This window comes from Caretta caretta, chromosome 7 (genome assembly GCF_965140235.1).
Source record: "Caretta caretta isolate rCarCar2 chromosome 7, rCarCar1.hap1, whole genome shotgun sequence".
Lineage (NCBI taxonomy): Eukaryota > Metazoa > Chordata > Testudines > Cheloniidae > Caretta > Caretta caretta.
The window spans coordinates 126,475,117-126,499,369 of NC_134212.1; the positions used below are offsets into that span (position 1 = coordinate 126,475,117).

Here is a 24,253-nt window from a genome sequence, read left to right on the forward strand (position 1 = left end):
CATTTGAAGAGCCGATTGGGCTGGCGATCTTTGACCTTTTGTACTCTTCAAGCTTTATTGGTTCTTCCTTTCCCTCAAAATCGACATTATTATGGCAGAGGAGCAGCTATTGGGTTTTTCGGCTGCCACTCAGAATCGCGGATCTTGGTTGGCTCTTGCTTCGAGGGCCAACGCAACTGTTATTTGTTTGAAAGCCCCTGATTGGTTCTTTCATGATGGTGACGCCCGAGGAGGAAGCCGGATAAGCGTTAGCTGGTACTGCGATTGGCTGAGAAAACCTAAAATAGAGCGCGTATCTGCAGATGACCCCGCCCAAAGGGGCAGAATCACACTGCGGCCCCTGCGATTGGACAGCGCTCCGGTGACATTCGCCAATGAGAGGGAGCTACTGATCTGAGATTCGGTGTCTGATTGGCCACGACCGTGACGCAAGAGGAACTGCTGGGCTCCGCCAGCATTGTGATTGGCTCCTCACGCTGTGGGGGTGGGGTTCCGGCGCAGAACAGGGCACTGATTGGGTTTTGGAAAGATGGACAGGTCCAAGATGATCCATTCAGAGGACGAACCTTGGGGAGCCCCCCTTCCCTCATTGCTGTCGCCTTCGTGACGTGGCCGCCGCTGTGCCCGGCCCAGTTCGCGGCGCGGCTGAGGGGAGACGCGCTCGGGACCGGCTGACGGGCGGGGCCCGCGGAGCTTCCTGCCCCTGGCTCGGCGCCCGGCCCGCGCCCACCAGCCCGGCGGGGCGATGCCTCTGCGGCCCGCCGCGGCCCCGGGCCGGGCCAGGGGGGAGGGGAGGTGACGCGCCGCGGCCCGCACCGAGAGCGGGGCCCATGGCCAGGTGAGTGCGGGGGGGCCCGCGGGGAGACGGGGCGGGGGGGGCCCGCGGGGAGACGGGGAGACGGGGGCCCACGGGGAGACGGGGCGGGGGGGGGGGGGCCCGCGGGGAGACGGGGCGGGGGGGGGGGGGGCCCGCGGGGAGACGGGGCGGGGGGGGGGCCCACGGGGAGACGGGGCGGGGGGGGGCCCGCGGGCCGCCGCCGCCGACCCTGGGGGGCTGCCCGGCCCCGGGGACACGCCAGCGCCGCCCCCGCCCCCGCCGGGCTGCCCGCGGCGCCCCCGGGACTGTGTCGGCGCCAGGCGTGCGGCGGGCTCCCCGCCTCGGTGCTTCCCCAGGGCCGGCCCCGCCGCGGCGCCCGTGCGAGGCCGGGCAGCGCTGGGCGGCTCCTGCGGGCGCTGGGAGCGGGGGCCCGCGGCCGCAGTCGTGGCAGAGCAGCGACCCGGGGCCGGTGTCCTGAGCACTGGGCTGTTCTTCCGCCCGCCGCCGCCGCTTGGCTTTGCTGTGGCAAGTCGGGGCGGGACGCCCTTTGGGGTTTGCGGTAACCTAAGAAGAGCCCGGTGCCTGACTGTTCCTCGTGCCTGGCGCCTCTTCTCACCCGCTTCTCACAGGGCCAGCCGCGCTTTGGGGGTGAGGTGGGATCCCTTGGCTTGTGGGCGCAGATGTAGGAAGGTGCGAGCAGTCTTGTTGTAGTCATGTTGGTCCCAGGATGTTAGAGACACAGGGCGGGGGGGGCGTGTGTCTTTTGTTGGTCCCACTTCTGTTGCTGAGAGAGATGAGCTTACACAGGCAGAGCCTCTTCTTCGGGTCTGGGAAATGAACTCAAGGTGCCTCAGCTACATACAAGATGGAACAGATTGTTTAGCCTCAGTAGTTAACACACATTTCAAGGTTAAGTGACCAGTTAACATTTCTCCAGTCATGGGTGCCAGGACGGTGGTGGGAAGAGGCTGTGGGAGCTGGTTTACATGGATTACAGATGGTTGTAATGAGCAATCAACATTGCTCAGAAAATGAGTGAAGAGCATGGAGAACAATTACATTACACTAATGCTGCTACTTACTAGAGTCTCCATCTTCCAGCAATTTCCTTAATGCTATTTTCCTTAACAGTACTTCTAGAGTAAAATCAGAGTCTGCACATACATTTTAGAGCACTTTGAAATATTAACTCTTAAACCAGAAGTGTTGCTCTCAGGCAAAACTTCCAGAAAACACCCATGCAGAACGCAGGCAAGGAGCAGCTAATCTGCTGAACGCACAGTCTCCAAAAGCTGCAAAGGCAGGACTCAAACTCACAGTTCATGGGTGCTGCTCCAGATTAGTGGCCACCCACTTACTCTGCTGTCCAGGTGCCTGCAAACACTCTGGCTTGCAAGAGCCTCGTCCTGCTTCAAAGGCACAAATGACTTTCTCTAGCTTATCGGTTTTGCTCAAGCCACATTGTAGGTCCAGCATTTCCCCCTGAATAGCTTTAAAAATATTGTTTCCCCAAAGGGGCAGTGGGTGTTTGACAAAAGCTATGATCAATCCTGAGCAGGTGATAGCAGGTTGGGGAGAGTCAGAGCCATAGTTTGAGCCCCAGATTTGCAAAAAATTTGATGTCACATGTTTTTTTGGGGAGGAAGGGAAGGGCGTCTGTGTCTTGGGAACCCCTTGCTCCAATGTCCTCCTGTTTGGGTTGCTACCCTTACTCCAGCCCCATGAGGCACAGCAAATTTCAAGACCATCCAAGTCAACATTTGGATTTTAGACCACTTAGAAAATTTGGCTATTAAACAATAAGCTAGTCTCAGCCTTAACTATAGTGATGGTACTGTCCCACTACCTCTCATGAGTGAGCATCTTATCTCAAGGGTAGCAAGGATCCAATGCTGATGGGAGTGGGTGTGACAGGGAGGAAATTGCAGTGGAAGCTGCAGGGTGGGGTAGGGGAAGAGTTGGGGATTCAATTGGTGTGTATGGGGTGGAAGGAGGAGGTATAGGAGAAATCAGGGTGTTTAAAAAACAAACCAACCCCCAAATCCACACACTAGCATATGTATAACTGACAGACCATCACACCCCAGTGTGTTATACACCCCTTCCTGCCGCCTTAAGGTGTGGACAGTGCTAAGCGCACTGTGGGAGCCAATGGCAGGCTGGACAGTGCATCTATACCTATGAAGGAGGGCCTGGGGACATTTCTGGTAAGTGAGTAGGAGGCAGTGTGGGCTTGAGGGCCCTGTAGGGTCCTCCAGGTACCTGCTGGCTTTTTGTGCTCTCACTGCTCCCTTCTGTCCTCTTTCAGAATCAGCATTTCCTGCCTGTGCCCAGCATCATGGCATTTCACTGTGCCCCTGGTGAGCCTGTGTCCCCGTCAGCGACTGGCCCTGCTGGGACTCTTTCTTGGAGTCTGTCTCCTGCTACTCATGGCAGCCACAGATCTGCGCAATTGGGGCTCCTCTCCCCCCCCAGACAAGCAGTTTGAGAGGTGAGTGAGCCCTGGGTTTGAGTCTTTTCTCTGTACCTGGCAAAGGAAGAGGAGCTTGGCATCATGGGCATTTCAGAAATGTGGTGAAATGACAAATTGGTGGGACGCTGTATGACTTAGAATTAGATTATACAGGCAGGACAGATTATGCCATGAAGGCAGGGCAGCAGACCAGGACACAGAGAAGATTCTGCAGAATCTAGCAAGAGAGAATTTTTGAGGGGAGAGGGCCACACAGCAGGATCTGTACAGCTACAAATCCTAACCCATAAGAATGTGATTATACATGTCGGGTTAGCAGCCTCCTGCCCGGGGACTGGAGACTGAATGCACGAAGTGGAGAGGGATCAAAGTCTAATGAAACCAGTAATAATGTGTGACTTGGTATAAGCTAGTGAAATGTCTCAGCAGGACAAGGTTTAGAGAAGCCATTTGTTGAAACCTTAAACAACTGCTTCTTGAAACCACTAGTTCCAGAGCACACAAGGAGAGAGGTTATTCTCACCTTAGTCCCGAGGAACATGCAACAGCTGATTTAAGGAGGCACAGTTGATCTACTAAGCGGTCTTGACAACAATATAATCAAGTCCAGCATCCTCAGGAGACAGAGGGTTGGGACAATAAACTTCAGAAAGGGGGATTTAAAATAAAATAGAGACTCAACAATAAAAAAATAAGGAAATGAAATTCCTTAGACTGCCCAGAAGCTGCTTACACACGTCCCCCTCTGTGTATAGACAACAGCTCATAGTAAATTGTTCAGAGAAACAGAAACATTGTACTAGTGTAGGGAGCTCTGTGTCTTGCTTTCACTCTTTGCTCAGAGCTGTTGCCTTCATCCTCACTAGCAGTACCTCCTCTGGGGTTTATCAGGCAGATGATCCTGCCAGGTGCATGTGTTTGACTTCGTCGCCACTTAGCCCTTTCCTGTTAGACTTCTGAAGAACGGCACAGATGACAGAAATGTTATGCAGTTTACTTCTCATTGGGTGACCCCTGGTCTTGAGTCCCGTATCTTCCCCATAGATGGGGAGCATCTAGCAAGGGAAGTGTGGTGCTTTGCATTCATCCACAGTTCCTCTCCAAGATGACATTGGAATTTAAAGTTAAAAGACCCTTGGTGTTCTGCTTGGAGTGGACTAAATCCCTCAGCAAGTCTACCCAGCTTCTTCTTTCTCCAGACACCAATTCAGTGGACAGTGCTGTTCCCAAGAGTACTATGGATGTCCAACTGCATGTCACATTGTATCTGTCACCTGGCTGGCCTGACACTAGAAGGCAACAGTAGGCTGTCGCATCAGCCAGTCTCAGGAGTGTCTCCATCACAGCTATGTGCAAAGCTGCTCTGTGGTCCTCTTCCCCCAACGTCCCCAAGCATCAGTGCTTGCACTGGCTACCAAGGAGGAGTCCTGTTTCAGCCCCTCCACCCTACAGAACTCGTTTCCACAGTAGAAAGGCCAAACTCTCCGGCCCCCAAGAAAAGCTTTGTTCTCTCTTGGGGAGTCCTGTATTAGCAGTTGGCCAACCATGGGCACAGGGCTGTGTCCCTAATTGCTGCTCCTGCACGTTGAATGTTGTCTGAAGTTGCCCTTGAAAGAAGGGATTTGCTCCTTTCTGGGTCTGTTTCTACGTATGGATTAAAGAAAGCCCTGTGTGGAAAGTTCAGGAGGGGGTGGCATGTGACTGATGTGAAACTGCCGTGCTATTGTTGCTCTGGGGGAGCTCCAGGGATCTCACGTGGCGGGGCTGAGAGGCCAGAGTGAGTCCTGCTGGAGCAGCATCTCCAGAGGCACAGGCTCACAAGGTCAGTAATTTTCCCCTCCCTTGTCAGAGTGCCGAGGGCTCTGGCTGTAACACAATTACCCCAGAAGGGCCAGTGAGGCGCCAGCTCTGTGCTGGGCAGTTCCACTTTCAGCACCAGCTTTGGGGCTCAGGGAAGGGCAGGCGTGTCCCACAGTGCCACTGTAATTGAGTTGAGGTTGTTTATTGTCCATATTATAGCCCCGGGGTCATCGGAGCCTCATGGAAGCGGATGCTCTGGATTGGATAATGGTGCTGAGCTAGGGCATCCTAATTCTGTTATTCCTTTTACTAATGGAAAGTGAAGCTGCAGCCCCCTGGTTCTGCCCTGACTGCGCACATGTGGGCAGCTAGCATTGCGCTGACTCAGCCAACGGGCACAGCTGCATGTGCAGCCAGAGGGGGGCTTGTGAGGGAAAGGATCAATCAGCCATATTGATCTCCTGCCCTGAGGATCCAGAAGAGCTCGTCAGTGCCCTGAGGGAGTCTGGAGCTTTCTTGCCACTTTGGAAGCAGAGCTCTGAGGGCAAGTTCTTTGTGCAGCATCAGCAGAGCCTACAGCATAGGCTAATGAGGAGAGAAGGCCCCGTCAGTCTGTGGGTGGTTACATCTGCCCTATGGCCTCTGGAAGGACAGACCAGACATTGTGTGGGGGCAAAGCCCTCCTAAGGTTCGCTGTTAAGTTCATGTCCCTGGACTCTGCCATCAGCCACGGCCAAGCCCCTACAGTGCCCTTGTCTGATGGGTGTATGTGTGTAGGGGCGTGACTCCTCCCTGACTCCTACAATGACTGGTTGATGTTCTGACCCCTGATATTCAGTCCCCCCTCGTAGCCTCCAGCCCCCATGTGGCTGATGCCTAACGGTTGGTGCAAACATTCGGTCCAGTAGACACCTCTCCTGGCTGCTGGGCTGATGGGGGCTGGTGTCTGAGGAACCTGCCCGGCTACAGATGCTGTCAGTGGAATTTCCCCAGCACCACAACTGCCCTGACTGCATGGGATCCCTCCCAGTGCACCCTGGGTGGAACTGAGTCCTTGCTGGCTTGTCCCATCTGCTCTCCATTCTCCTCCCCTGTGCAAGGCCTACCCAGGTCTCACCCTTAGGGAGGCAGAGAGCTACACGTTATCGCAAGGCAGTGTTGTGTGGAACAGGCTGGCTCCCAGCGCTCATGCTAGCCTGATCCTGGTCATGCTCATGTTGCTATGGGGCTGTGCCTTGGGTGGCCCTCTGCTCCTCCTGCCTATTGGGCTGATCCTCCCTCTTCCCCTCTCCCAGGTACCTGGCAAGGGTGGGAGACCTGGAAGCTACAGACACAGAGGACTCAACGCTGAACTACGGGATTGTTGTTGATTGTGGGAGCAGCGGCTCCCGGGTCTTTGTGTATTTCTGGCCACCGCACAATGGGAACCCTCATGACCTGTTGGATGTCAAGCAGATGAGAGACCGGAGCAGCCAGCCCGTTGTCAAGAAAATCAAGCCAGGTCTGTGCCCCCTTCTTCCCTACGCGAACCCAAGCAAGGGTTGGGGATGGATCACTTGCTTTTCCCTTCATGCAGGTGGGGACAGAGCTGGTGAAGGCCATGCAAGTGAAGGAGCTTGTCCACCCTGCAGTCTGGGGCAGTGATCTTGTCCCTTCACCTCCTTCAGACTGGGGGGGCAGTCCCTGCGCTGTGTCTAAGTGACAGAGCTTTGCTGCCTTTCTATGTGTGTATGTGACACTGATTTCTTACTTTTCCCCGTGCAGGGATCTCCGTGCTGGCAACAACTCCTGACCAAGCCAGTCACTACATGCGCCCGCTGCTTAGCTTCGCTGCAGCTCATGTGCCGGTAACGAAGCACAAGGAGACTCCGCTCTACATCCTGTGCACGGCGGGCATGAGACTGCTGTCTGAGAGGTGAGTGCCCCCCAGTGCACCTTGCTTATGTCACTGGGTTCCACCAGCATTAGGGGCACCCAGTCACTTGGCGAGCCAAGGAGGGCAGGGAGTTCGTGAGAGAACCCTGGTGCCACGAGCAAGGGAGAAAGGCGCATGCTGCTCCTGAGACCACCCAGTAGGTGTGCTGGGGGCAGAGAGGATGGCTTGGGGAGCCCAGGTGTGGAGACAGAGGGGAGGCTTCAGGAATCCTGGAAGGGTGTGGACGGGGGTGTTGGAGTCACTGCAGCCTTTGTGATGAGGGGCAACATTTCAGTCTCAAATGAAGTAGCTAAAATCCCAATCCCCTGGCTCCAAACCAGAATGGGCATGTTGAGGGGGATTCATTGTGCCTTAACCCAAAGGGAAGGAGAGTCAGCCATTGGGCAGGATGCTCACTGCCTGTCTCCTGTACCCTCCACAGACAGCAGGCTGCGATCCTGGAGGACTTGGTGAGGAATGTGCCCCTGGAGTTTGATTTCCTTTTCTCCGAGTCGCAAGCTGAAGTGATCTCAGGGAAGCAGGAAGGTGGTAACAATATCTAGCTCCTCTAATACCTAAACATGTGTTATGAGTAGGGAGCCTGGGGGAGATAAGACTTCACCAGGTGCCTGTAGGAAGAGGCTTGGCTGCTCCCTCCTGGGGAGTGTGGTTCTAGGGGCAGGTGGTGCTAATTATTATTTTCAGGAGGAGGGGCCAGATGCTGGAGTGGGAACAGTGCTGTACAAGCATTGTGGGAGCCCTGGTGCGTGCTCTGAGATGGTCTCACTCTGAAGCCAGACAGCATAGGCAGGGTGAAGACGATGGGTCTTTGTACACTTTATTCCCTGCCACTGAGCTGATAGTGCAGACTCACCAATCTGCTGGCCTCTGCACTCCCTTAGGCCTGATGAAACTATCCTGTCAGATGCTGAAAGAACCCCCCGAGTGCTGGTCCTTCTCCAGTCTAGGGACTGCAGATTCCAAGAGCTAACTCTGGCTCCAGCGTCCCGGCTGCTGCAGGCGCTTTGCCTAACGAACTGGTTTGTGTCCCCCCACCTAGGGGTCTATGCCTGGATTGGGATCAACTTTGTCCTGGGGAGATTCGATCACGAGGAGGGTGAGTCCAGCCAGTACCTGCGTCTCTCTCTAGCCTGTGGGGCTGGGGCAGGTGGATCTCTGCTGGAGTGAACCCAGCACCCAGAGCAAACCAGGGCCTGGCACGTTGACAGTCCAAGGCAGCAGACCCCGCCACAGGGGAGGGAGAGTCCCTGAGCCTCCGTCAGGTGGGGAGAAGGAGGTAGTAGAGAGCTGGGGGGTCAGTAGGGATGGTGGAGCAGGGATGGGAGGGGGCGGGGCAGGGCAGTAGAGATGGAATGAGGTGGTGTGTTTGGAGTTGGTGTCTCAGGATGTTGTAGGAGCAGAGGCTTGCAGAAGTGGTGGAATCTCTTTAGTTGCTGTCAGCCATTTATGCCACTTTGTGGAGCTCCCTGCATTAGGCAACAACCAGATGGGATCCTGGCCCCGTCCCTGTCCCCAACACAGTTCAGTTCCCAAGGCCCTGACCTGGTGGGGGAGGGAGGCTGCCATGTGAGATTGGTTCCTGGGACCCTGTTAGTAGCGTGCAGAGCAGGAGGCTGCCCTGTGCACTTTGGTCCCAGGGTCCTGCTAACATACTTCTGTGGGCTGCAGAGGAGGATGCGATGATCACTGTGGCCCTGGGGGGTCAGGCAGAGTCCCTGGTGCGGAAGCGGACGGTGGGGATCCTGGACATGGGTGGTGCCTCTCTGCAAATTGCCTATGAGGTGCCCAGCATAGAGACCTTCTCCTCCCCACAGCAGGTGCGTATCTTGCTGGCAGGGCAGGAAAGCAGCCCTTAGGGTCCCCAGGGTTGGCCCTGCTGCTCACCCCTCTCTGCCCTAGGAGGAGGCTGCCAAGAGCCTGCTGGCGGAGTTCAACCTGGGCTGTGATGTGCAGCACACAGAGCATGTGTACCGTGTCTATGTCAGCACCTTCCTGGGCTTTGGGGGCAACTTCGCACGGCAGCGCTACGAGGAGCTTATGCTGAACCAGACTCGTGCCCTCAACAGGTAATGCTGCCCCAGGATCAGCAGACCCCCACTGGTACTTGCCTGCAGCGGGGAGTTCCTCGGAGGTCCCAGCCCCTGGAGATGTAGGGCCTGTAACTGGAGGGTGACCTCTGTGAGGTCTAATCTCAGCACTCTCTGCAGAAGCCTAAAGGGTGATGGTGTAAGATGACTGCTTTAAAATGGCCCCTCTTAGTCTGCAGGGCTACTCCTCATGGGTATGCATCGGAGCTGGAGGTCCCGCTATCTCTGAGTATGTGGAGGCCAGCACGTGGGCAGTCAGGGTTCTATGGGCTCTGCTAACAACCATTGGCCCTGCAGGGCCAGCCCAGCCTGTGCGGGGCTGGGTTCTACGTGCTCCCATGGAGATCAGCCAGGGCTTGTGGGAAAGAATCTCAGCTCCAGCTGGAGGAGCATGTCCAGGGCTCACTGCCCTTGTTTTTATCTGTTTGGGGGACTCCCCAGTGCTCACCCAGGGTATCTACCTGTTCTCATGGGATGCTCTCCTGTTGCATGGGATCTTCCTGAGGGTGATTAGCTGTGGTGTTACCCTCCCTCCAGCCTCCTCTTCTCCAGGCAGCCGACGCCTTGCCTCTCCAGCCCATCCTCTCCTGGGATTGATGCCGGGTGCCTCCCTGCAGCCCATGCCACCTATCTCTGGACCCCACCGTGGGCTGGGACGGCACCAGGGCCCTCTGCAGAAGTTGCGGACTGGAGTGGGTATTTGCTCGTTTCAGTCAGGGTGAGATTCTCCAGCAGGTTTAGGCAGATGGGCGATGAGGCAGCAGCTAGTGCAGCTGTATGAACACATGTGGTCCTAGCACCCAGAGCACAGCGCTGCCCCTCCCAGCTTCCCAGTACCCACCGCCCCCTGGAGGCGGCTGTGCCTCAGTTCCCTCCCCTTCCTCAACCTGGCCTCTCCCATGTCCCCTAGTGGGATGACCCAGCTGCCGGAGCCCACGTCAGCAACTCTTCTCCCGCTCCTTGCTGACCCAGTCTCTCTCTCTGATGTTTCTCTCCTGCTCTCCATTTCTCTAGTGCCTGTCTTGGAATGCCATGTGGAGTTGTAGCCAGGGCCAGACACACTCAGTGCCCAGAGCAAACCTCCCTGCCAGAGCTTCAGGGATAGTCTAGTGCCGGTAACCCTGTTTCTGCCGCTGAGGCCTGGGGCTGTGTTCCTCCCATTGGGTGGGCAGGGTGTCCCTTTGCACAGCTGTGTGCTCTTTGCTGTGTGTGTGTGCGTGCCCAAAGGCAATGTGTGCTTGTCAGGTTGGGAGGATCAGCCCAATAGGCAGGAGGAACAGAGGGCCACCCAAGGCACAGCCCCATAGCAACATGGGCATGGCCAGGATCAGGCTAGCATGAGTGCTGGGAGCCAGCCTGATCCACACAACACTGCCTTGCGATAACGTGTAGCGCTCTACCTCCCTAAGGGTGAGACCAGGGTGGGCCTTGCAGGTGTGTCCAGCAGCTTGGGGTGTGTAGCAGTGGGCTGCGCTTGTTGGGGTGTGCCCAGCTGGGCTGGGGGAGGGGGAATGTGGCTCTTAGCAGGGGGTGACTCTGCACTCGGGGTTATTCCCAGTGGCCGGGGCAGTGAGCACATGTGCGCCTAGCAGGGGGCACAGCTCTGTCAGTGCAGAGCCCTGTTAATCAGTCTCTTCCCTGGCTCTCGTTCCAGGCTGCAGGGCCAGCAGACGGGGACAAGTGCCGAGACACCCTTTCTGGATCCCTGCCTGCCTGTGGGGCTCGAGGACACAGTAGAAGAGGGTGGCCAGACCCTGCATGTCCGAGGGCGAGGAGACTGGCAGGCCTGTGCACAGCTGCTACACCCTCTGCTGGCAGGGGTCAACGGCAGCCAGGCCTCCCTGACCCACACTTACCAGGCGCCCATTGACTTCAACAACAGTGAGTTCTACGGCTTCTCTGAGTTCTTCTACTGTACTGAGGACGTGCTGCGTCTTGGGGGCCGCTACCATGCACCCAGCTTCACCCGCGCTGCCCAGGTGAGAACTGCCCTGACCTAATGCCCGGGGGGTGGGGACCGGGCTGCACCTGGATGGCCACTCTGCCCAGGTGAGCACCACCCTGATCCAGGGGATTAGCTGGGGGATGAGCATGTTACTTTGTGCCCAGATTCACTTGTTACACCCTGACCCTTCTCTAGCTCCTGTGGGGATCCTTCCCTGACAGGGTTACTGGCCTGGTGGATGGGGGTAGCAATAGATAGGATTTCTTGATTTTTAGTGAGCCTTCTGGTGCATTCTCATAAACAAACTAGGGAAATGTGGTCTAGATAACGTTACTATAAAGTGGCGCACAACTGGTTGAAAGATTGTGTTTGCTGTCGAACTGGGAGGGCATAGGTATCTGTTGGGGTCTGCCCTTCGTCTGGTGCTATTTACAATGTTCATTAATGACTTGGAGCAGAGAGTGTGCTTATAAAATGTGCAGATGATACCAAACTGCGAGGAGGTTGCTGGCACTTTGGAGGACAGGATTAGAATTCAAAATGACTTTGACTAAGTGGAGAATTGGTTTGAATTCAACAAGATGAAATTCAATAAACAAGTGCAAAGTGCTTCATTTAGGAAGGAAAAATGAAATGCACAACCAGGAAATGGGGACTAACTGGCTAGACAGCAATACTGCTGACAAGGATTTGGGGGTTAGAGTGGATCACAGATTGAGAATCTATAATATGCAGTTGCAAAAAAGGCTAATCTCATTCTGGGGTGCATTAACATGGGTGTTGTAAGACGCAGGAGATAATTGTCCTACTTTACCTGGCACTGGTGAAGTCTCAGCTGGAGCACTGTGTCCAATCCTGGGCACTATGGTTGAGGAAAGATGTGGATGAAGTGGAGAGAGTCCAGAGAGGAGCAACAAAAATGACAGGTTTAGAAAGCCTGACCTATGAGGAAAGGGTAAAATAACAATTGTTCTCCATGTCCACTGAAGGGAGGGCAAGAAGTAATGGGCTTAATGTGCAGCAAGGGGGATTTAGGTCAGATATTAGGAAAAACTTTCTAACTATCAGGGTAGTTAAGCTCTGGCCTAGGCTTCCAAGGATGGTTGTGGAATCCCCATCACTGGAGGTTTCTAAGAACAGGTTTGACGAATACCTGTCGGGGATGGTCTAGGTCAGTGATCCCCTATGCGGTGCCCGTGGGTGCCGCAGTGCCCGCTGGGGCATTTACATGTGCCCGCCTAGTGAGAAGGGAGCGCTTCTGCCAGACAACCCGCCTCCGAGGAGCGCGGCCGCTGGACAGCCAGCCACCGAAATGACGCCACTTCTCGGTGGCATTTCAGCAGTGACGCTGCTTGATGACGCCGCTTCTCGGCGGCATTTCAGCGGCTGGTTGTCCGGCGCCCACCACACTCTTCTGGGAACATGAATATGCTATAGCACCCGAAAGGTTGGGGACCACTGGTCTAGGTTTCCTTGGTCCTGCTTCAGTGCAGGGGGCTGGACTTGAGGTCCCTTCCAGCCATACATTTCTGTGATTCTATCTGCTGTGCCGGTGTTACCTTGTGCCCAGTGTCACTGGTGCTGCCCTGTGCCCCGAGGGAGGGGGCACCAGTCTCTCCACTGACAGTGCGCTCTCTCATTTGCTGCCCCAGGATTACTGCAGCCTGAGCTGGTCAGTGCTGACTCAGCGGTTCCAAGAGGGCCTGTACTCACCACACGCAGACCAGCATCGGGTCAAGTAAGGAGCTTCCCCTCACCACAAGCACAGTTGGGGCTCCTGTCAGTGTGTCTAGCACCAGGGGCTCTCAGAAGCAGGAGGCCTGGTATCTGGTTGACTGTCCCATGTGCTCTGTCTGTAGGTATCAGTGCTTTAAATCTGCCTGGATGTACCAAGTCCTTCATGAGGGTTTCCACTTTCCCCTGGATTACTCCAGCCTGCACACAGCCCAGCTGGTGTACGACCGCGAGGTGCAGTGGACCCTGGGAGCCATTCTCTATAAAACACGGTTTCTGCCACTCAGGTAAAGCAAATTTGAGGTGGGAGCCCAGGGGCTGCCCTGCAGTGCTTGGCCTGCAGAGAGGGATTCATAGATTCCAAGGACCGAAGAGACCATGGTGATCATCTCATCTGAGCTCCTGTATAGCACAGGCCAGATAACGTCCCTACAGTAACTCCTAGAGCAGAGCTTTGAGAAACATCCCATTTTGATTTAAAACTTGTTCCAGCTCGCAGTCACACACCAGCGCGAGCTCCTGGCTACTCCAGTCCCAGCAACGGCATTGTAGGGAGCAGGGCAAAGGCACTGGCTGTAAGGGGAGAGCCTGACCTCTCCCAGCAGGGGGCACTAAGTGCCGGGAGTAAGATAAGGTGCATGTGCTGCATTGCCACCTTTCATGGTAATTCTTCAGTGGCGGGTGCTGACCTCTCTTCCTTTCTCCCCGCCTAGGGATCTCCGGCAGGAGAGCAGCCGGCAGGCCCACAGCCCCTGGCTCCGCCTCTCCTTCGTTTACAATCACTATCTCTTCTTCGTCTGCATCCTGGTGGTGCTGCTGGCCATCATCCTCTACCTACTGCGGCTGCGCCGCATTCACAGATGCCAGCTGCGCTCAGCTCCGCTCAACCTGCTGTGGCTGGAAGAGGTGGTGCTGTTGCCAGGCCAGGAACTGGGGCCCTAATGCTGCCACAGCCCAGGAATCCGTCTGAGCCACAATTCAGCCTGCTTCTAGCTCCCAGTTCCAGCATCCGAACTGGAACCTAGGCTGGATGACAAGTGCCCAAAGTCTCCTGTCAGGAGGTCCATCATCTCCCCCTCCTAGAGCCAGAACCAGTGTCCGACAGGTCCCGAGCAGCACAGGACGTGGCTCTGGTGCTTGTATTTCTGACCAACACAAAGGCCTGGAGGGGCTTCCTGCTGAGGCAGGAGAGGTGATACCCACTAAGAGGTGGCATCAGCAAGGCAGAGCTAGCACTTCCTACGCATGGAAGTGTAAAGGCAGCACAGTTGTAGCATTTCCTCTGATCTGCTATCTTGCAAACCTGTGGAACTCACTGCAATAAGATATCAGTGAGGCCCACAGTTGGTAGAATTCAGAGGATGACTAGACACTTGAAGGACCAACAAGCACAACTGCGGTTCCCTCTGAAAAGTCAATCCTAAAGGACTTACAGGTGCCTAAGCCAGCTTCTGCCTGCGAAGGAGCAGGGAGCCCTAGCCCCTAAGTCTCTGTCCTTCTGCCCTGTTGGGGACACAGAGGAGCCCCTGCCCCTCCTGTCTTCACAGACAGGCTGCACCCTTTGCTCAGTTTTTCTCTCCAAGGGGACGGGACTGGGACCTGGAACCTTGGGACTGGGACCTGGAACCTTGGGACTGGCTTTATGTTCAGGCTGTGCCTGCAGCAGTCGGAGAATTGGCTGGAGCTGGCCAGCCAGCCAGCATGATGGGCTTCCTTGGGCACTACCGGCCAAGCTGTCACATCAACTCCCTGGAGCCAAAGGGCCAGAGTCCCTCACCTCATCTTATCATAGAATATCAGGGTTGGAAGGGACCTCAGGAGGTCATCTAGTCCAACCCCCTGCTCAAAGCAGGACCAATCCCCAACTAAATTATCCCAGTCAGGGCTTTAAGCCTGACCTTAAAAATATATAAGGAAGGAGATTCCACCACCTCCCTAGGTAACGCATTCCAGTGTTTCACCACCCTCCTAGTGAAAAAGTTTTTCCTAATATCCAACCTAAACCTCCCCCACTGCAACTTGAGACCATTACTCCTTGTTCTGTCATCAGCTACCACTGAGAACAGTCTAGATCCATCCTCTTTGGAACCCCCTTTCAGGTAGTTGAAAACAGCTATCAAATCCCCCCTCATTCTTCTCTTCTGCAGACTAAACAATCCCAGTTCCCTCAGCCTCTCCTCATAAGTCATGTGTTCCAGTCTTCACAGAAGGAGAGGAGTTTGACCCAGCACAAAGGGCTGAGCAGCAGAGAGTCTGTTTCCATTGATGTGTCCTGTTCCCAAGCAATGGGGTGCCTCGTGGTCCATAGGGCATAATGCCTCAGTCTGAGCCATGGGGTCTCTCAATTTCAGACAGGGGTCAGTACTTGGAAACTGCATAATTCTGTGCTGAAGTGGGTTTCTTCTCCCTATGCCCCTATCCCAGTCTCGGGGCTTTAAGCCTCTCTCCAGCCCACCTCTGTTTGGTAAAGAGGTGCACAGACCCAATACTGCATCCCTGCAGCTCTCACCCTAAGGAGGGGCGCTGTTATCTCAGATTACATTTGATGTCTTGTAAGGGCTGATAAGACACTGGCTGCAGCAACAGGACTGGAAGGGCCAATAGCTTGTTCTCTGGAAGGGGAGGCAGTACTTGTCTGTGGGTGGGCAGGGGCCTTCCTCATTCCAACCCTATCCTATGCTCATTTGCTGCCAAATCACTTTCCCTACCAAGGGCAGCAATCCCTCCCCCAGCCAGTGCTGGCTCAACTTGGCCATGGAACCCCTGCTGAAACCTGCCTCCCCTGGCTCCAGAGGCTAGCTCTGGAATTCTTCTGGCTGGGACTGCACTGGGTCTCTGCAGGGGTTCCGAGTCTTCCCCCACAGCCAAGTCCATGTCTTCAGCCTCCAGGCCCTGCAGAGACTCCTTTATGGTGCAGGTGGTCAGGCAAAGAGCATGTTGGTGCTTGCCTTCCTCTGCCATGACTAGCAGCTTTTTCCTCTAGCCTAGGGGGTCTTCCCCCCCAGCCTCTCAGAGCGGCCAGCTTTCTGTCAGAGCTGCCTCCAGACCTGAAAGCTGCTACCGGTGAGAACGGAGCCTCTGCTACACGACCCCATCTGTGTGTACAGGTGGTAGAGTTCCCGTGGGTGAGCTGGAGGCTGGTCCTGGCAGAAACCACCAGAATCTGAGACATCCTGGACTACAACTGGGTGGATCCCCAAGCGCTTGGTCAGTGCATGGGGCTTTCCACCCTGTGCATACTGCAGGGGGTGGGGGAGGCCTTGTTGCCCACCTCTTGAGTGGATCCTGTGAGAGGGTGCTCCCTATCCATCCCAGGCCCTCCGGATCTTTTCCTTGGGCCCCCCCCTCCCCTCGATGATCTGAGCCGGCTGCATATTATGCAGCCAGTTCAATTTCAAACCATGCCAAGGGAACAAGCATACATGCTTGTGCTCCACGTTTCACTTCCACACCCTCGTGTCCTGCCCTGATATCAAGTGGTGGGACTTGGGAACCTCCCCCAGTGGGCCAGCCTCTATTCCACACTGGTCTCTCAGTCCCCCAGGGATATTGAGACCTCCTGGCCCTGGACAAAGTGGCCATGTACACCACCAGGAGGATGCTGGATGAGGGGATGCTCTGTGACTGGGACCTATTTCTGGTCCTCCCTAGTCTCATGCATCCAGGCAGAATTCCTCTGGGCAGCACCCACTGGCTCCCTAGACAGGTTTGAGGGTTCTCTGCTCAGTGTCCCCATCTAGAACTCCTCTCCCATCCCTGTTATTCCTTAGTTATCCCCTGTATTCCTTTGGATCCTTGGTCCAGTGGTCCCTCTCAAAAGGCTGAGGGAGGGGCCTTTGGACACAAGTGGTCTTGCACCCACCTGCCTCCTGGAAATTCCAATAAGGCCTCCCCTCCTTGAGCTGGGCTGTACATCCACTGTTTGAACCCACTTGGATTACTTGAACCCCCCCACTCCAGTTACTAGAGCAATAAACAATCTATTGACCACCCACAACAGCCTCTTTGTCCATATATGTGCTGGTAACAAGCTCTCGCTGATCATGTCCATGCTCACTATGGTCTTTGCTGCAGGACCTCTTCCCCTCCATACTCTGTGGGAAGAGACCCCAGGAGGAAGCTCCACCCAGTCGCAGATGCTGTGTCTCACATCAGCTGTTTGCAGCTATCAGCACATGCTGTTGTCCCAGGTGCTCAGCACAACATGGGTAGCTCTGATCCAGGCTGCACCTGCTGACATGATCACTGCAGAGGGCACAGGCATGAACAGCTGACAGCCAGGGACAGGAACTGCAGTGTTCCACCAATCCCCTTAGAACAGCTAGGAGGGGGAGTAAGAAATCAGAGCAGCACAATGCCTTGCCACCAGATGTCCTTCAGCTAGGAGGGATAGCTGCCTTCCCCAACCCAGCAGGGCACAGGCAGGGGCCTGCACCCGAAAGGGGTTACTGAAATCACATAGCCATTGTTATTATGAGATCAAAGTAGACCTGAGACACAACTGTGCTCCCACAGCTGTTATGGGAAGGCAGCTGCACTCAGCTGACACCGCCTCCACCACACACAGTGTTGTGAAGACCCAGGCTACACACAGAAACAGCACCATGGTACTCAGAAGTAGCAAGAAGGGTAGATTTCAGAGTGGCAGCCGTGTTAGTCTGTATTCGCAAAAAGAAAAGGAGGACTTGTGGCATGCATCCCATGAAGTGAGCTGTAGCTCACGAAAGCTCATGCTCAAATAAATTGGTTAGTCTCTAAGGTGCCACTAGTCCTTTTCTTTTTAAGAAGGGTAGAGTATATTCTGCATCCTCCCCAAAACAGTTCCCATGCTAAGTCCAGGCAAGGCCCACATTTCTTCTCCCCTGCAGCAAGGCCAGCTTGGGGGCAGGGGAAGGAAGAGATGCTGCACCTAGGGCTTTTCCTAGACCTTTTGGCAGTGGCAAGAGAGACCAGAGTTGCTGCTGCCAGACACACTTACTAGAAAAACATTTATTTTCACAACACAAATTTACATACCAAACAAGACAAATAAATACACTGCAGTTAACCAATAACTATGGGAAAGGGAGGGGTAGGCCGGGACACTGCCCAGATTATCAGCACCTGCCCCACAACCAGAACACGCAAGAGGGGGTGGGAGTGGCAACCCTTTGAACAGAGAAGAGCCTGGTGTCTGTGGTACCAGCTCCAGGACCAGGATCTCTGGGAGGCTCAGGGGGAGGGAAAGAGGAGTCCTCTCCCTCCAGACTGACACAGGAAAGTCCCACCCTGACCTACCCACTCACCATGTCAGTATCCTATTCCTTAGGACTCCCCCTCCCAGAAATAGGTTCTGATTGGTGGCCATTGTTGACTATCTTGAAAGCAGGGATGCTGGTCCAGGTACCTCACCCCAAGGGGGCTCAGTATTCAGAGGATGCCTCGGGTTCTGGTTCTCACATGCACAGGCCCAGAGGATAGAGGCTGCCAGGACCAGAAGAGGCCTAAGATTCTATGGCTGGTTTGGGAACAGGTTTTCATGCAACAGGAATCATGAGGATAAACTCAGGTCTCCACTCCCTCCTTTAAGGGCTAAACAGAGGCAAGTGGTGCTGCTCCCAGGGGTCCTTGTATCTGTCCTTTAAGGGAAGGGGTAGGGGTGGTCTTCAGCACCAGCCAATTCCCTGGGAACCGGAGCTCAACCAGCCACCATTTCAGAATCCCTCCCACACTAAGGAGGTGGGACTTTCCTCTGCAGTGCCTGGCTCAGAAAAGGGAGCTTAGGCCCAGCTCTGCTAGGGGAAATCCTACTTCTCAGGGCCCATCTTGGGGTGGGGATCATGCCTCAGACAGGGCTGCACAGGTGGCCCTTTGCTTTTTGGTTCCTCGATGCAGTGGCTCAGGTGTGGCGCTGCAGCTGGTCCGACCTGGGAACCAACTCTGGCAGGACAGCACTGGAGGGTGCAGAGGATGGGGCAACATCTGGATTTCAGAAGGAGCTGAGAGAGAGAGGGGGGGGCAGATGTTTAGTGCCAAACTCTTTCCCACGAAGGGGACCTAAAGAGCCACCCCAGGGAGAGGGAGACCCACTTACAGGGGAGAAAGGCCCTCTCCTGGCTGAATCCAGGGATCCTCTGTTTGGCTCCAGAACAGAGCACTAACAGGCAGCCGCAAATCACCTTCCCAAGGAGCCACCGACAGAAACCAAACCCAACTAGAAACTGCCCGGGCAGCTGCAGAGTAAAGCACCCCAGCTTGCAAGACTTCATTTTGGTAAAGTAACTCCTGCCCCCATCCCAAACCATGTCAGGGCAGCAGGTCAAGGGAGGGCCCTATACCACAACCCCCCCACTCCCCAAGTCCAGGTGGTTTGTCCCACAGGAGGCTCCATTCACCATGATATATGGGTGCTGATCTCATGTCCTTCCTGGTACCTTCTGAACTGGCAACAGGTCACTCCCACAGGAAGCGCACATACCAGATGGTCTCATTCTTCAGCTGGGGCCCAAACAGGGGGTTTGCCTGAGCCAAGATGGCTATGAGCCAGCTGCAAAGAACAGACAGTGAATGACTCTTCCCCCGTGGAGACCAGCAGGAGCTGGCAGGTACTACAGAACACCCCAAAGGGAAGGTACTAAGGGGGCACGTGTGGTTCAAACTCAGGGTTTGAATCTGGAGGTGACAAAGAGTGAAGAAGTGTGCTAGGCATCTGAGTAAGAAGCGAGAGGAATTGGAAATTACAGGCTTAGCTACAGTGCTGTAATGCCATAGTGCAGATGCTTCCCACAGTGACAAGAAGGGGATTACCCACCACTGTAGGAACTCCACCTCCCCACACAGCGGTAGCTAGGCTGACAAGCATTCTTCCAGCAACCTAGCCATGTCTACTCTGGGGGTTAGTTGGCATAGTTATGGTACTCGAGGGTGTGAATTTTTCACACCCCTGAACAACACAGCTACGCCAATCTAAATCTTAAGTGTGGACCAGGCCTTGCTATAGCTGGTATTACTGAGACCCTGTGGGTCAATTCACATGACTGGAAGGTTAAAGTCACTGGTTACAACCTCTTATAAAAGACAGAGCGGCAAAAACAGGAGTGTGGGGGAAGTGGCACTCTACCTCAAAGACACTGTTATTCATAACTCAGAAGCACAGGTTCTTGAAGGTATCCATGTGCTAACTAACAAAGCCCAGGATGGGGTACTGGTGGGGTCTGTTACAGAACATGGAATCAAACCAGAGAACAGGAGAAGTTACTCTTTAGGCACCTGTGTGTAAGGTGTGGGGGAAAAACCTGTTGTTGTACAGGGGACTTCCCTGGGGGAGATCTGGCTGTGTGAGCCCTCTAGCATAAGAAAATCTTAGAAAATTGTACGTTTTAGAAACTAACACAGAAGATGTATTGCTCCCAACATGAAGTAACTACTTTGAACCTCAGTAGGATGGATAAAGATCAATCAATCATTGGACTGGAAGTTGGTGGTCACCTAGGAGACTAGTGATCATGATTTGAATATAGTCGTTATGGACAGAGGACAGTCCCAACTGGTAATTTTTATCTGTGTCTGTCTGACATAGCTTCAAAAGGGCTAATTTCCCAAATCTGAGGAAAATTTTAGACAGAAAAATGTGAATAAAAATTAAAAGTTTCTTTATGAAGAGCTTAGATGTCCAAAAAACCCACAATTCCATAACCAATAAAGTGGACAACTTTGGCTAAAAGCTTATCCTGGTTCAGTGGGAAACTGCAGGCAGACATTAGAAATTTATATAAACACACTGGGGGAGAGGGGGAAATGGGGAAAACAGCAATTGATATAAATTAGTTATGAAGTGTAGAAAACGCATAAGGGAAGCTGAAGACTGTGCAAGAAAAAAAATCCATAGCTGGCATGAAGAAGGTACATTAGCAATAAAAGAAATCCTAACAATGATCCAGGCCCATTACTTGAGATGGTAAAAGAGACAGAAGTGTTCAATCAATATTTCTGTTTTTCTGCCCCACTGATGTTCATTTTAGTAAGTTTTGCAATATCAGGGAAATTCCAGAAGAGGGCTAATGTGCTAAAAGGGCAAGTGGGATTACCTAGGAAATTACAGGCTGGTTACCTTGACATCAGTCACAGGCAAGCTAATGGAAAAGCTGATACCACCTCAAATCAATGAAGAATTAAAGTTAATGCCAGTCAACATGGTTTTATGGAAAACAGGTTTGTCAAATAAACCCAACTTCATTCTTTGATGAGATTACAAGTTTGATTGATAAATGTAAACACATAGTTGTAATATACTTTGACTTAGTACCACATGACATTCTGATTAAAAAACTGGCACTATACAATATCTGTAGAGTACACATTAAATGGATTAAAAACTGACTGAGAAGTCTGAACAGGCAGTTGTCAATGGGGAATCATCTTCAAATGGAGGCGTTTCTAGCGGGTTTCTGAGGGACCGGTTCTAGGCCGGACACCATTCAATGTTCTTAATCAAAAGCATGGAAGTAAATATAAAAGCACTGCTGATAAACCTGCAGAAGACACTAAGATTGGCAGAATGGTAAATAATGATAAGGACAGGACAGTCAACTAGAGGGATCCGAATCACTTGATAAACTGGGCCCAAACAACCTGCATGTTAATGCAGCCAAATGCAAGGTCACACCTCTAGGTACAAGGTGTGCAGGCCATCATGTAGAATAAATACAAAACTAGAGAATTAAAGTGAGCTTAAGTTTGGTTAAAGAAATGTGTTGTAAGAAAGGCCCTGACTAGCAAGTAAAAGAAAGCAAGAGTTATAAGGGCAGAAAGAAAGAAGTAGGGAGGACTTCCGGTTCAAAGAATAACTGATGAGATACGGGCATGTTACTAAAAAGAAGGTCTCTGGTGATAGGGGTGACTGCAGATTTTAAAGAAGACAAACAATCTGTCTTAAAATGAGCTGACATGGCCCTTCCCAACCCATACCAGTGTTATCTTAAAAGTAAAACCTATGTGAACCCAGGTGCAATGGATAATCTGTTACTTATTGAGCATGTGCATAGTCGTCTAGTCAAGCGAAGGCATCTTCAGTGGCATGATGTAGTTCTTCTAGGCCAGAGGTGGCCAACCTGTGGCTCCGGAGCCCCATGCGGCTCTTCAGAAGTTAATATGCAGCTCCTTGTCTAGGCACCAACTCCGGGGCTGGAGCTACAGGCGCCAACTTGCCAATGGGCCACGGGGCACTCACTGCTCAACCCCCGGCTCTGACACAGTCCCTGCCCCCATCCCACCCCTTCCCGCTCCCTCCCCTGAGCCTGCCTTGCCCTCGCTCCTCCCCCCAGAGCCTCCTGCATGCCACAAAACATCTGATCAGAAGGTGCAGGGAGGGAGGCGGAGGCACTGATTGGAGGGGCTGCCGGTGCGTGGGAAGCATTGGGGAGAGCTGACGAGGGGCTGCTGACATATTACTGTGGCTCTTTGGCAATGTACATTGGTAAATTCTGGCTCCTTCTCAGGCTCAGCTTGGCTACCCCGTTCTAGGCCACTGCTGAACAAAATTGGCAGGCATTCTTCGACCTGTGTCACTGTCTGTGTTGCTCTGCAGCTGCACAAAGGGCTGTCACGAATGCCCCAGCGATACTGGTTGGCTGCACAGAGACCTTGCCTGGTCTGGAACCTGTTCAACAGGGACCATTGACGACGGGGCAGGTCAAAACCAGGCAGACAAATTGTGTGGTCAGTGACGAGAGACTGGTTGGGGGATTATGACATCCACCTGTTCCTCTCGCAGAGTGTTTCTGTCCTAACATCCTGGCCTGGCAGATAAGACCATAATGGGCGACGTGACAGCAAACGTGCAGCTGGTGGTTTAAAAAGGTCATTGTGCAGCGGCAGGCTTGAATTGGCGCGTACTTTCTCCAGTAAATTGCCAGTGGCAACCTTTCATCTGATATGAGGAAGAGCAATTTTGCTCAGAACTGGAAGCCATGGGAATAGAGTCGGATGCAGGGTGCTGGAGACGATACGCATGGCGGCATGTAACTGCGTAGCCACCAGACTGGTGTGTAGTACTCCACCGCCGAATAGGAGGTGGCAAGAGCTGATGTCCGCAAAGTTGGAGCACGAGCACCCCATGACGAACCTGCTAGTTTGCTAAGAAGATTGTTGTGTGTCTTAACTGTAGTAAGATGAGGCCCTTTTGAAACACAAACCCTTAGATCAGAGGCCCGGTATGAGGCCTAACGCCTGAACTAAAGTAATGGTCAAGACTTTGCTAACATAAAGCAAAGTTAAGCTGTGAGCCAGAGGCTAGTTCAACCTGCTCAGTTTACCGAAGCCAGGAGGGAGAGGCGAGCCGACTGCAGCGTCAGGAATCTTCGCCAGCAGAAGACACCAGGTACCAAGAGGCTCATCTACCCGGCTGAGAGCCGCAGAGCAAGTCAAGGGCGGGTGGGGGCGGACAGGCCCGTTCACAGCGGAAGAGCAGGTCCGAGCGTCTCACGGGGACGGGGCGGAGCCTCCCCAGCGAAGCGGCGGAGTCTCCGTCTCCTCACGCCCCGCCTGGCGGCCCCGGACCGGGGGGATGTTAGGGCTTTTCTGGGGGAGGGCGGGGCAGGCGAACGTCCCTCTGCTCCCACAACTCGACGGATCCCACAGCGCAGGGCCCGGGGGTCCCGCCCGCCAGCGGGGCCGCCCTGAGCCCGGCGAGGGGCCGACACACCCACCAGCCCCCCGCCGCCAGCCCCCCGCCCCCGCGCCGCCCCCCCGGCCCCCGCGCCCCCGCCGCCAGCCCCCCGCCCGCCCCCCGGCCCCCACCGCCAGCCCCCCGGCCCGCGCCGCCAGCCCCGCGCCCCCGCGCCGCCCCCCCCGGCCCCCGCGCCCCCGCCGCCCCCCCCGCGCCCCCGCCGCCAGCCCCCCGGCCCGCGCCGCCAGCCCCCCGCCCCCGCGCCGCCCCCCCGGCCCCCGCGCCCCCGCCGCCCCCCCCGCCGCCAGCCCCCCGCCCCCGCCGCCCCCCCGGCCCCCGCCGCCAGGCCTCCGCGCCCGCCGCCAGCCCCCCGGCCCGCGCCGCCAGGCCTCCGCGCCCGCCGCCAGCCCCCCGGCCCGCGCCGCCAGCCCCCCGCCCAGCCCCCGCCGCCAGCCCCCCGCCGCCAGCCCCCGCCCCCCGGCCCGCGCCGCCAGCCCCCCGGCCCCCGCACTCACAAGAGGTAGCAGCACACGGCGCCGGTGACCAGCATGGTGATGGTGACCCTGCGGAGAGAGAGGCCAGTTAGCGGAGGCGGCGGACCGGACCGGACCGGACCGGACCGGAGGGGGAGGGGCGGCGGCAGCCCCGGGCTCTTACCCGCGGTTGGGCCCCTTGGGCACGAACCAGGGCGCGGCGACGCCCACGAGGCCCCAGAAGGCGGAGAAGAGGATCAGCGGGAGCGCGAAGCTGTGCGCGGTCATGGCGGCCGGGCGAGAGAACCGAGCCTCCTCCGCCCCGCCAGCGCAGCCACCGTAG

At 55.1% G+C, this 24,253-nt stretch overlaps 2 protein-coding genes across 2 annotated transcripts; one reads left to right on the plus strand and one right to left on the minus strand.

Annotated features, from left to right (window-relative positions):
- The first annotated feature begins 606 nt into the window (after nucleotides 1–606).
- On the plus strand, nucleotides 607–16,789 carry ENTPD7 (ectonucleoside triphosphate diphosphohydrolase 7). The gene is made up of 12 exons (XM_048857278.2): nucleotides 607–838; nucleotides 3,126–3,308; nucleotides 6,386–6,591; nucleotides 6,855–7,005; nucleotides 7,448–7,551; nucleotides 8,066–8,122; nucleotides 8,695–8,843; nucleotides 8,926–9,092; nucleotides 10,768–11,092; nucleotides 12,711–12,796; nucleotides 12,918–13,079; nucleotides 13,506–16,789. The coding sequence occupies exons 1-12, from the start codon at nucleotides 831–833 to the stop codon at nucleotides 13,732–13,734; spliced, it is 1,827 nt and encodes a 608-aa protein (XP_048713235.2). The 5' UTR covers nucleotides 607–830; the 3' UTR covers nucleotides 13,735–16,789.
- A 977-nt stretch (nucleotides 16,790–17,766) lies between these two features.
- Nucleotides 17,767–24,253, minus strand: ATP6V0E2 (ATPase H+ transporting V0 subunit e2). The gene is made up of 4 exons (XM_048857345.1): nucleotides 24,095–24,253; nucleotides 23,953–24,000; nucleotides 19,167–19,318; nucleotides 17,767–18,770 (listed from the first exon to the last, which is right to left on the minus strand). Exons 1-3 carry the CDS (start codon nucleotides 24,196–24,198, stop codon nucleotides 19,225–19,227), a joined length of 246 nt encoding a protein of 81 aa, XP_048713302.1. The 5' UTR covers nucleotides 24,199–24,253; the 3' UTR covers nucleotides 17,767–18,770; nucleotides 19,167–19,224.

Excerpts from the sequence above, each read along its gene's own strand:
- ENTPD7 (XM_048857278.2), top strand. Across the intron at positions 7,552-8,065 it reads GATCTCAGGGAAGCAGGAAG|GGGTCTATGCCTGGATTGGG; the intron begins GTGGTAACAATA and ends CCCCCCACCTAG. Across the intron at positions 8,123-8,694 it reads GAGATTCGATCACGAGGAGG|AGGAGGATGCGATGATCACT; the intron begins GTGAGTCCAGCC and ends TGTGGGCTGCAG.
- ATP6V0E2 (XM_048857345.1), bottom strand. The coding sequence starts at position 24,198 with ATGACCGCGCACAGCTTCGCGCTCCCGCTGATCCTCTTCTCCGCCTTC. Across the intron at positions 24,001-24,094 it reads CCCAAGGGGCCCAACCGCGG|GGTCACCATCACCATGCTGG; the intron begins GTAAGAGCCCGG and ends CTCTCTCCGCAG. Across the intron at positions 19,319-23,952 it reads GCCGTGTGCTGCTACCTCTT|CTGGCTCATAGCCATCTTGG; the intron begins GTGAGTGCGGGG and ends TGTTCTTTGCAG.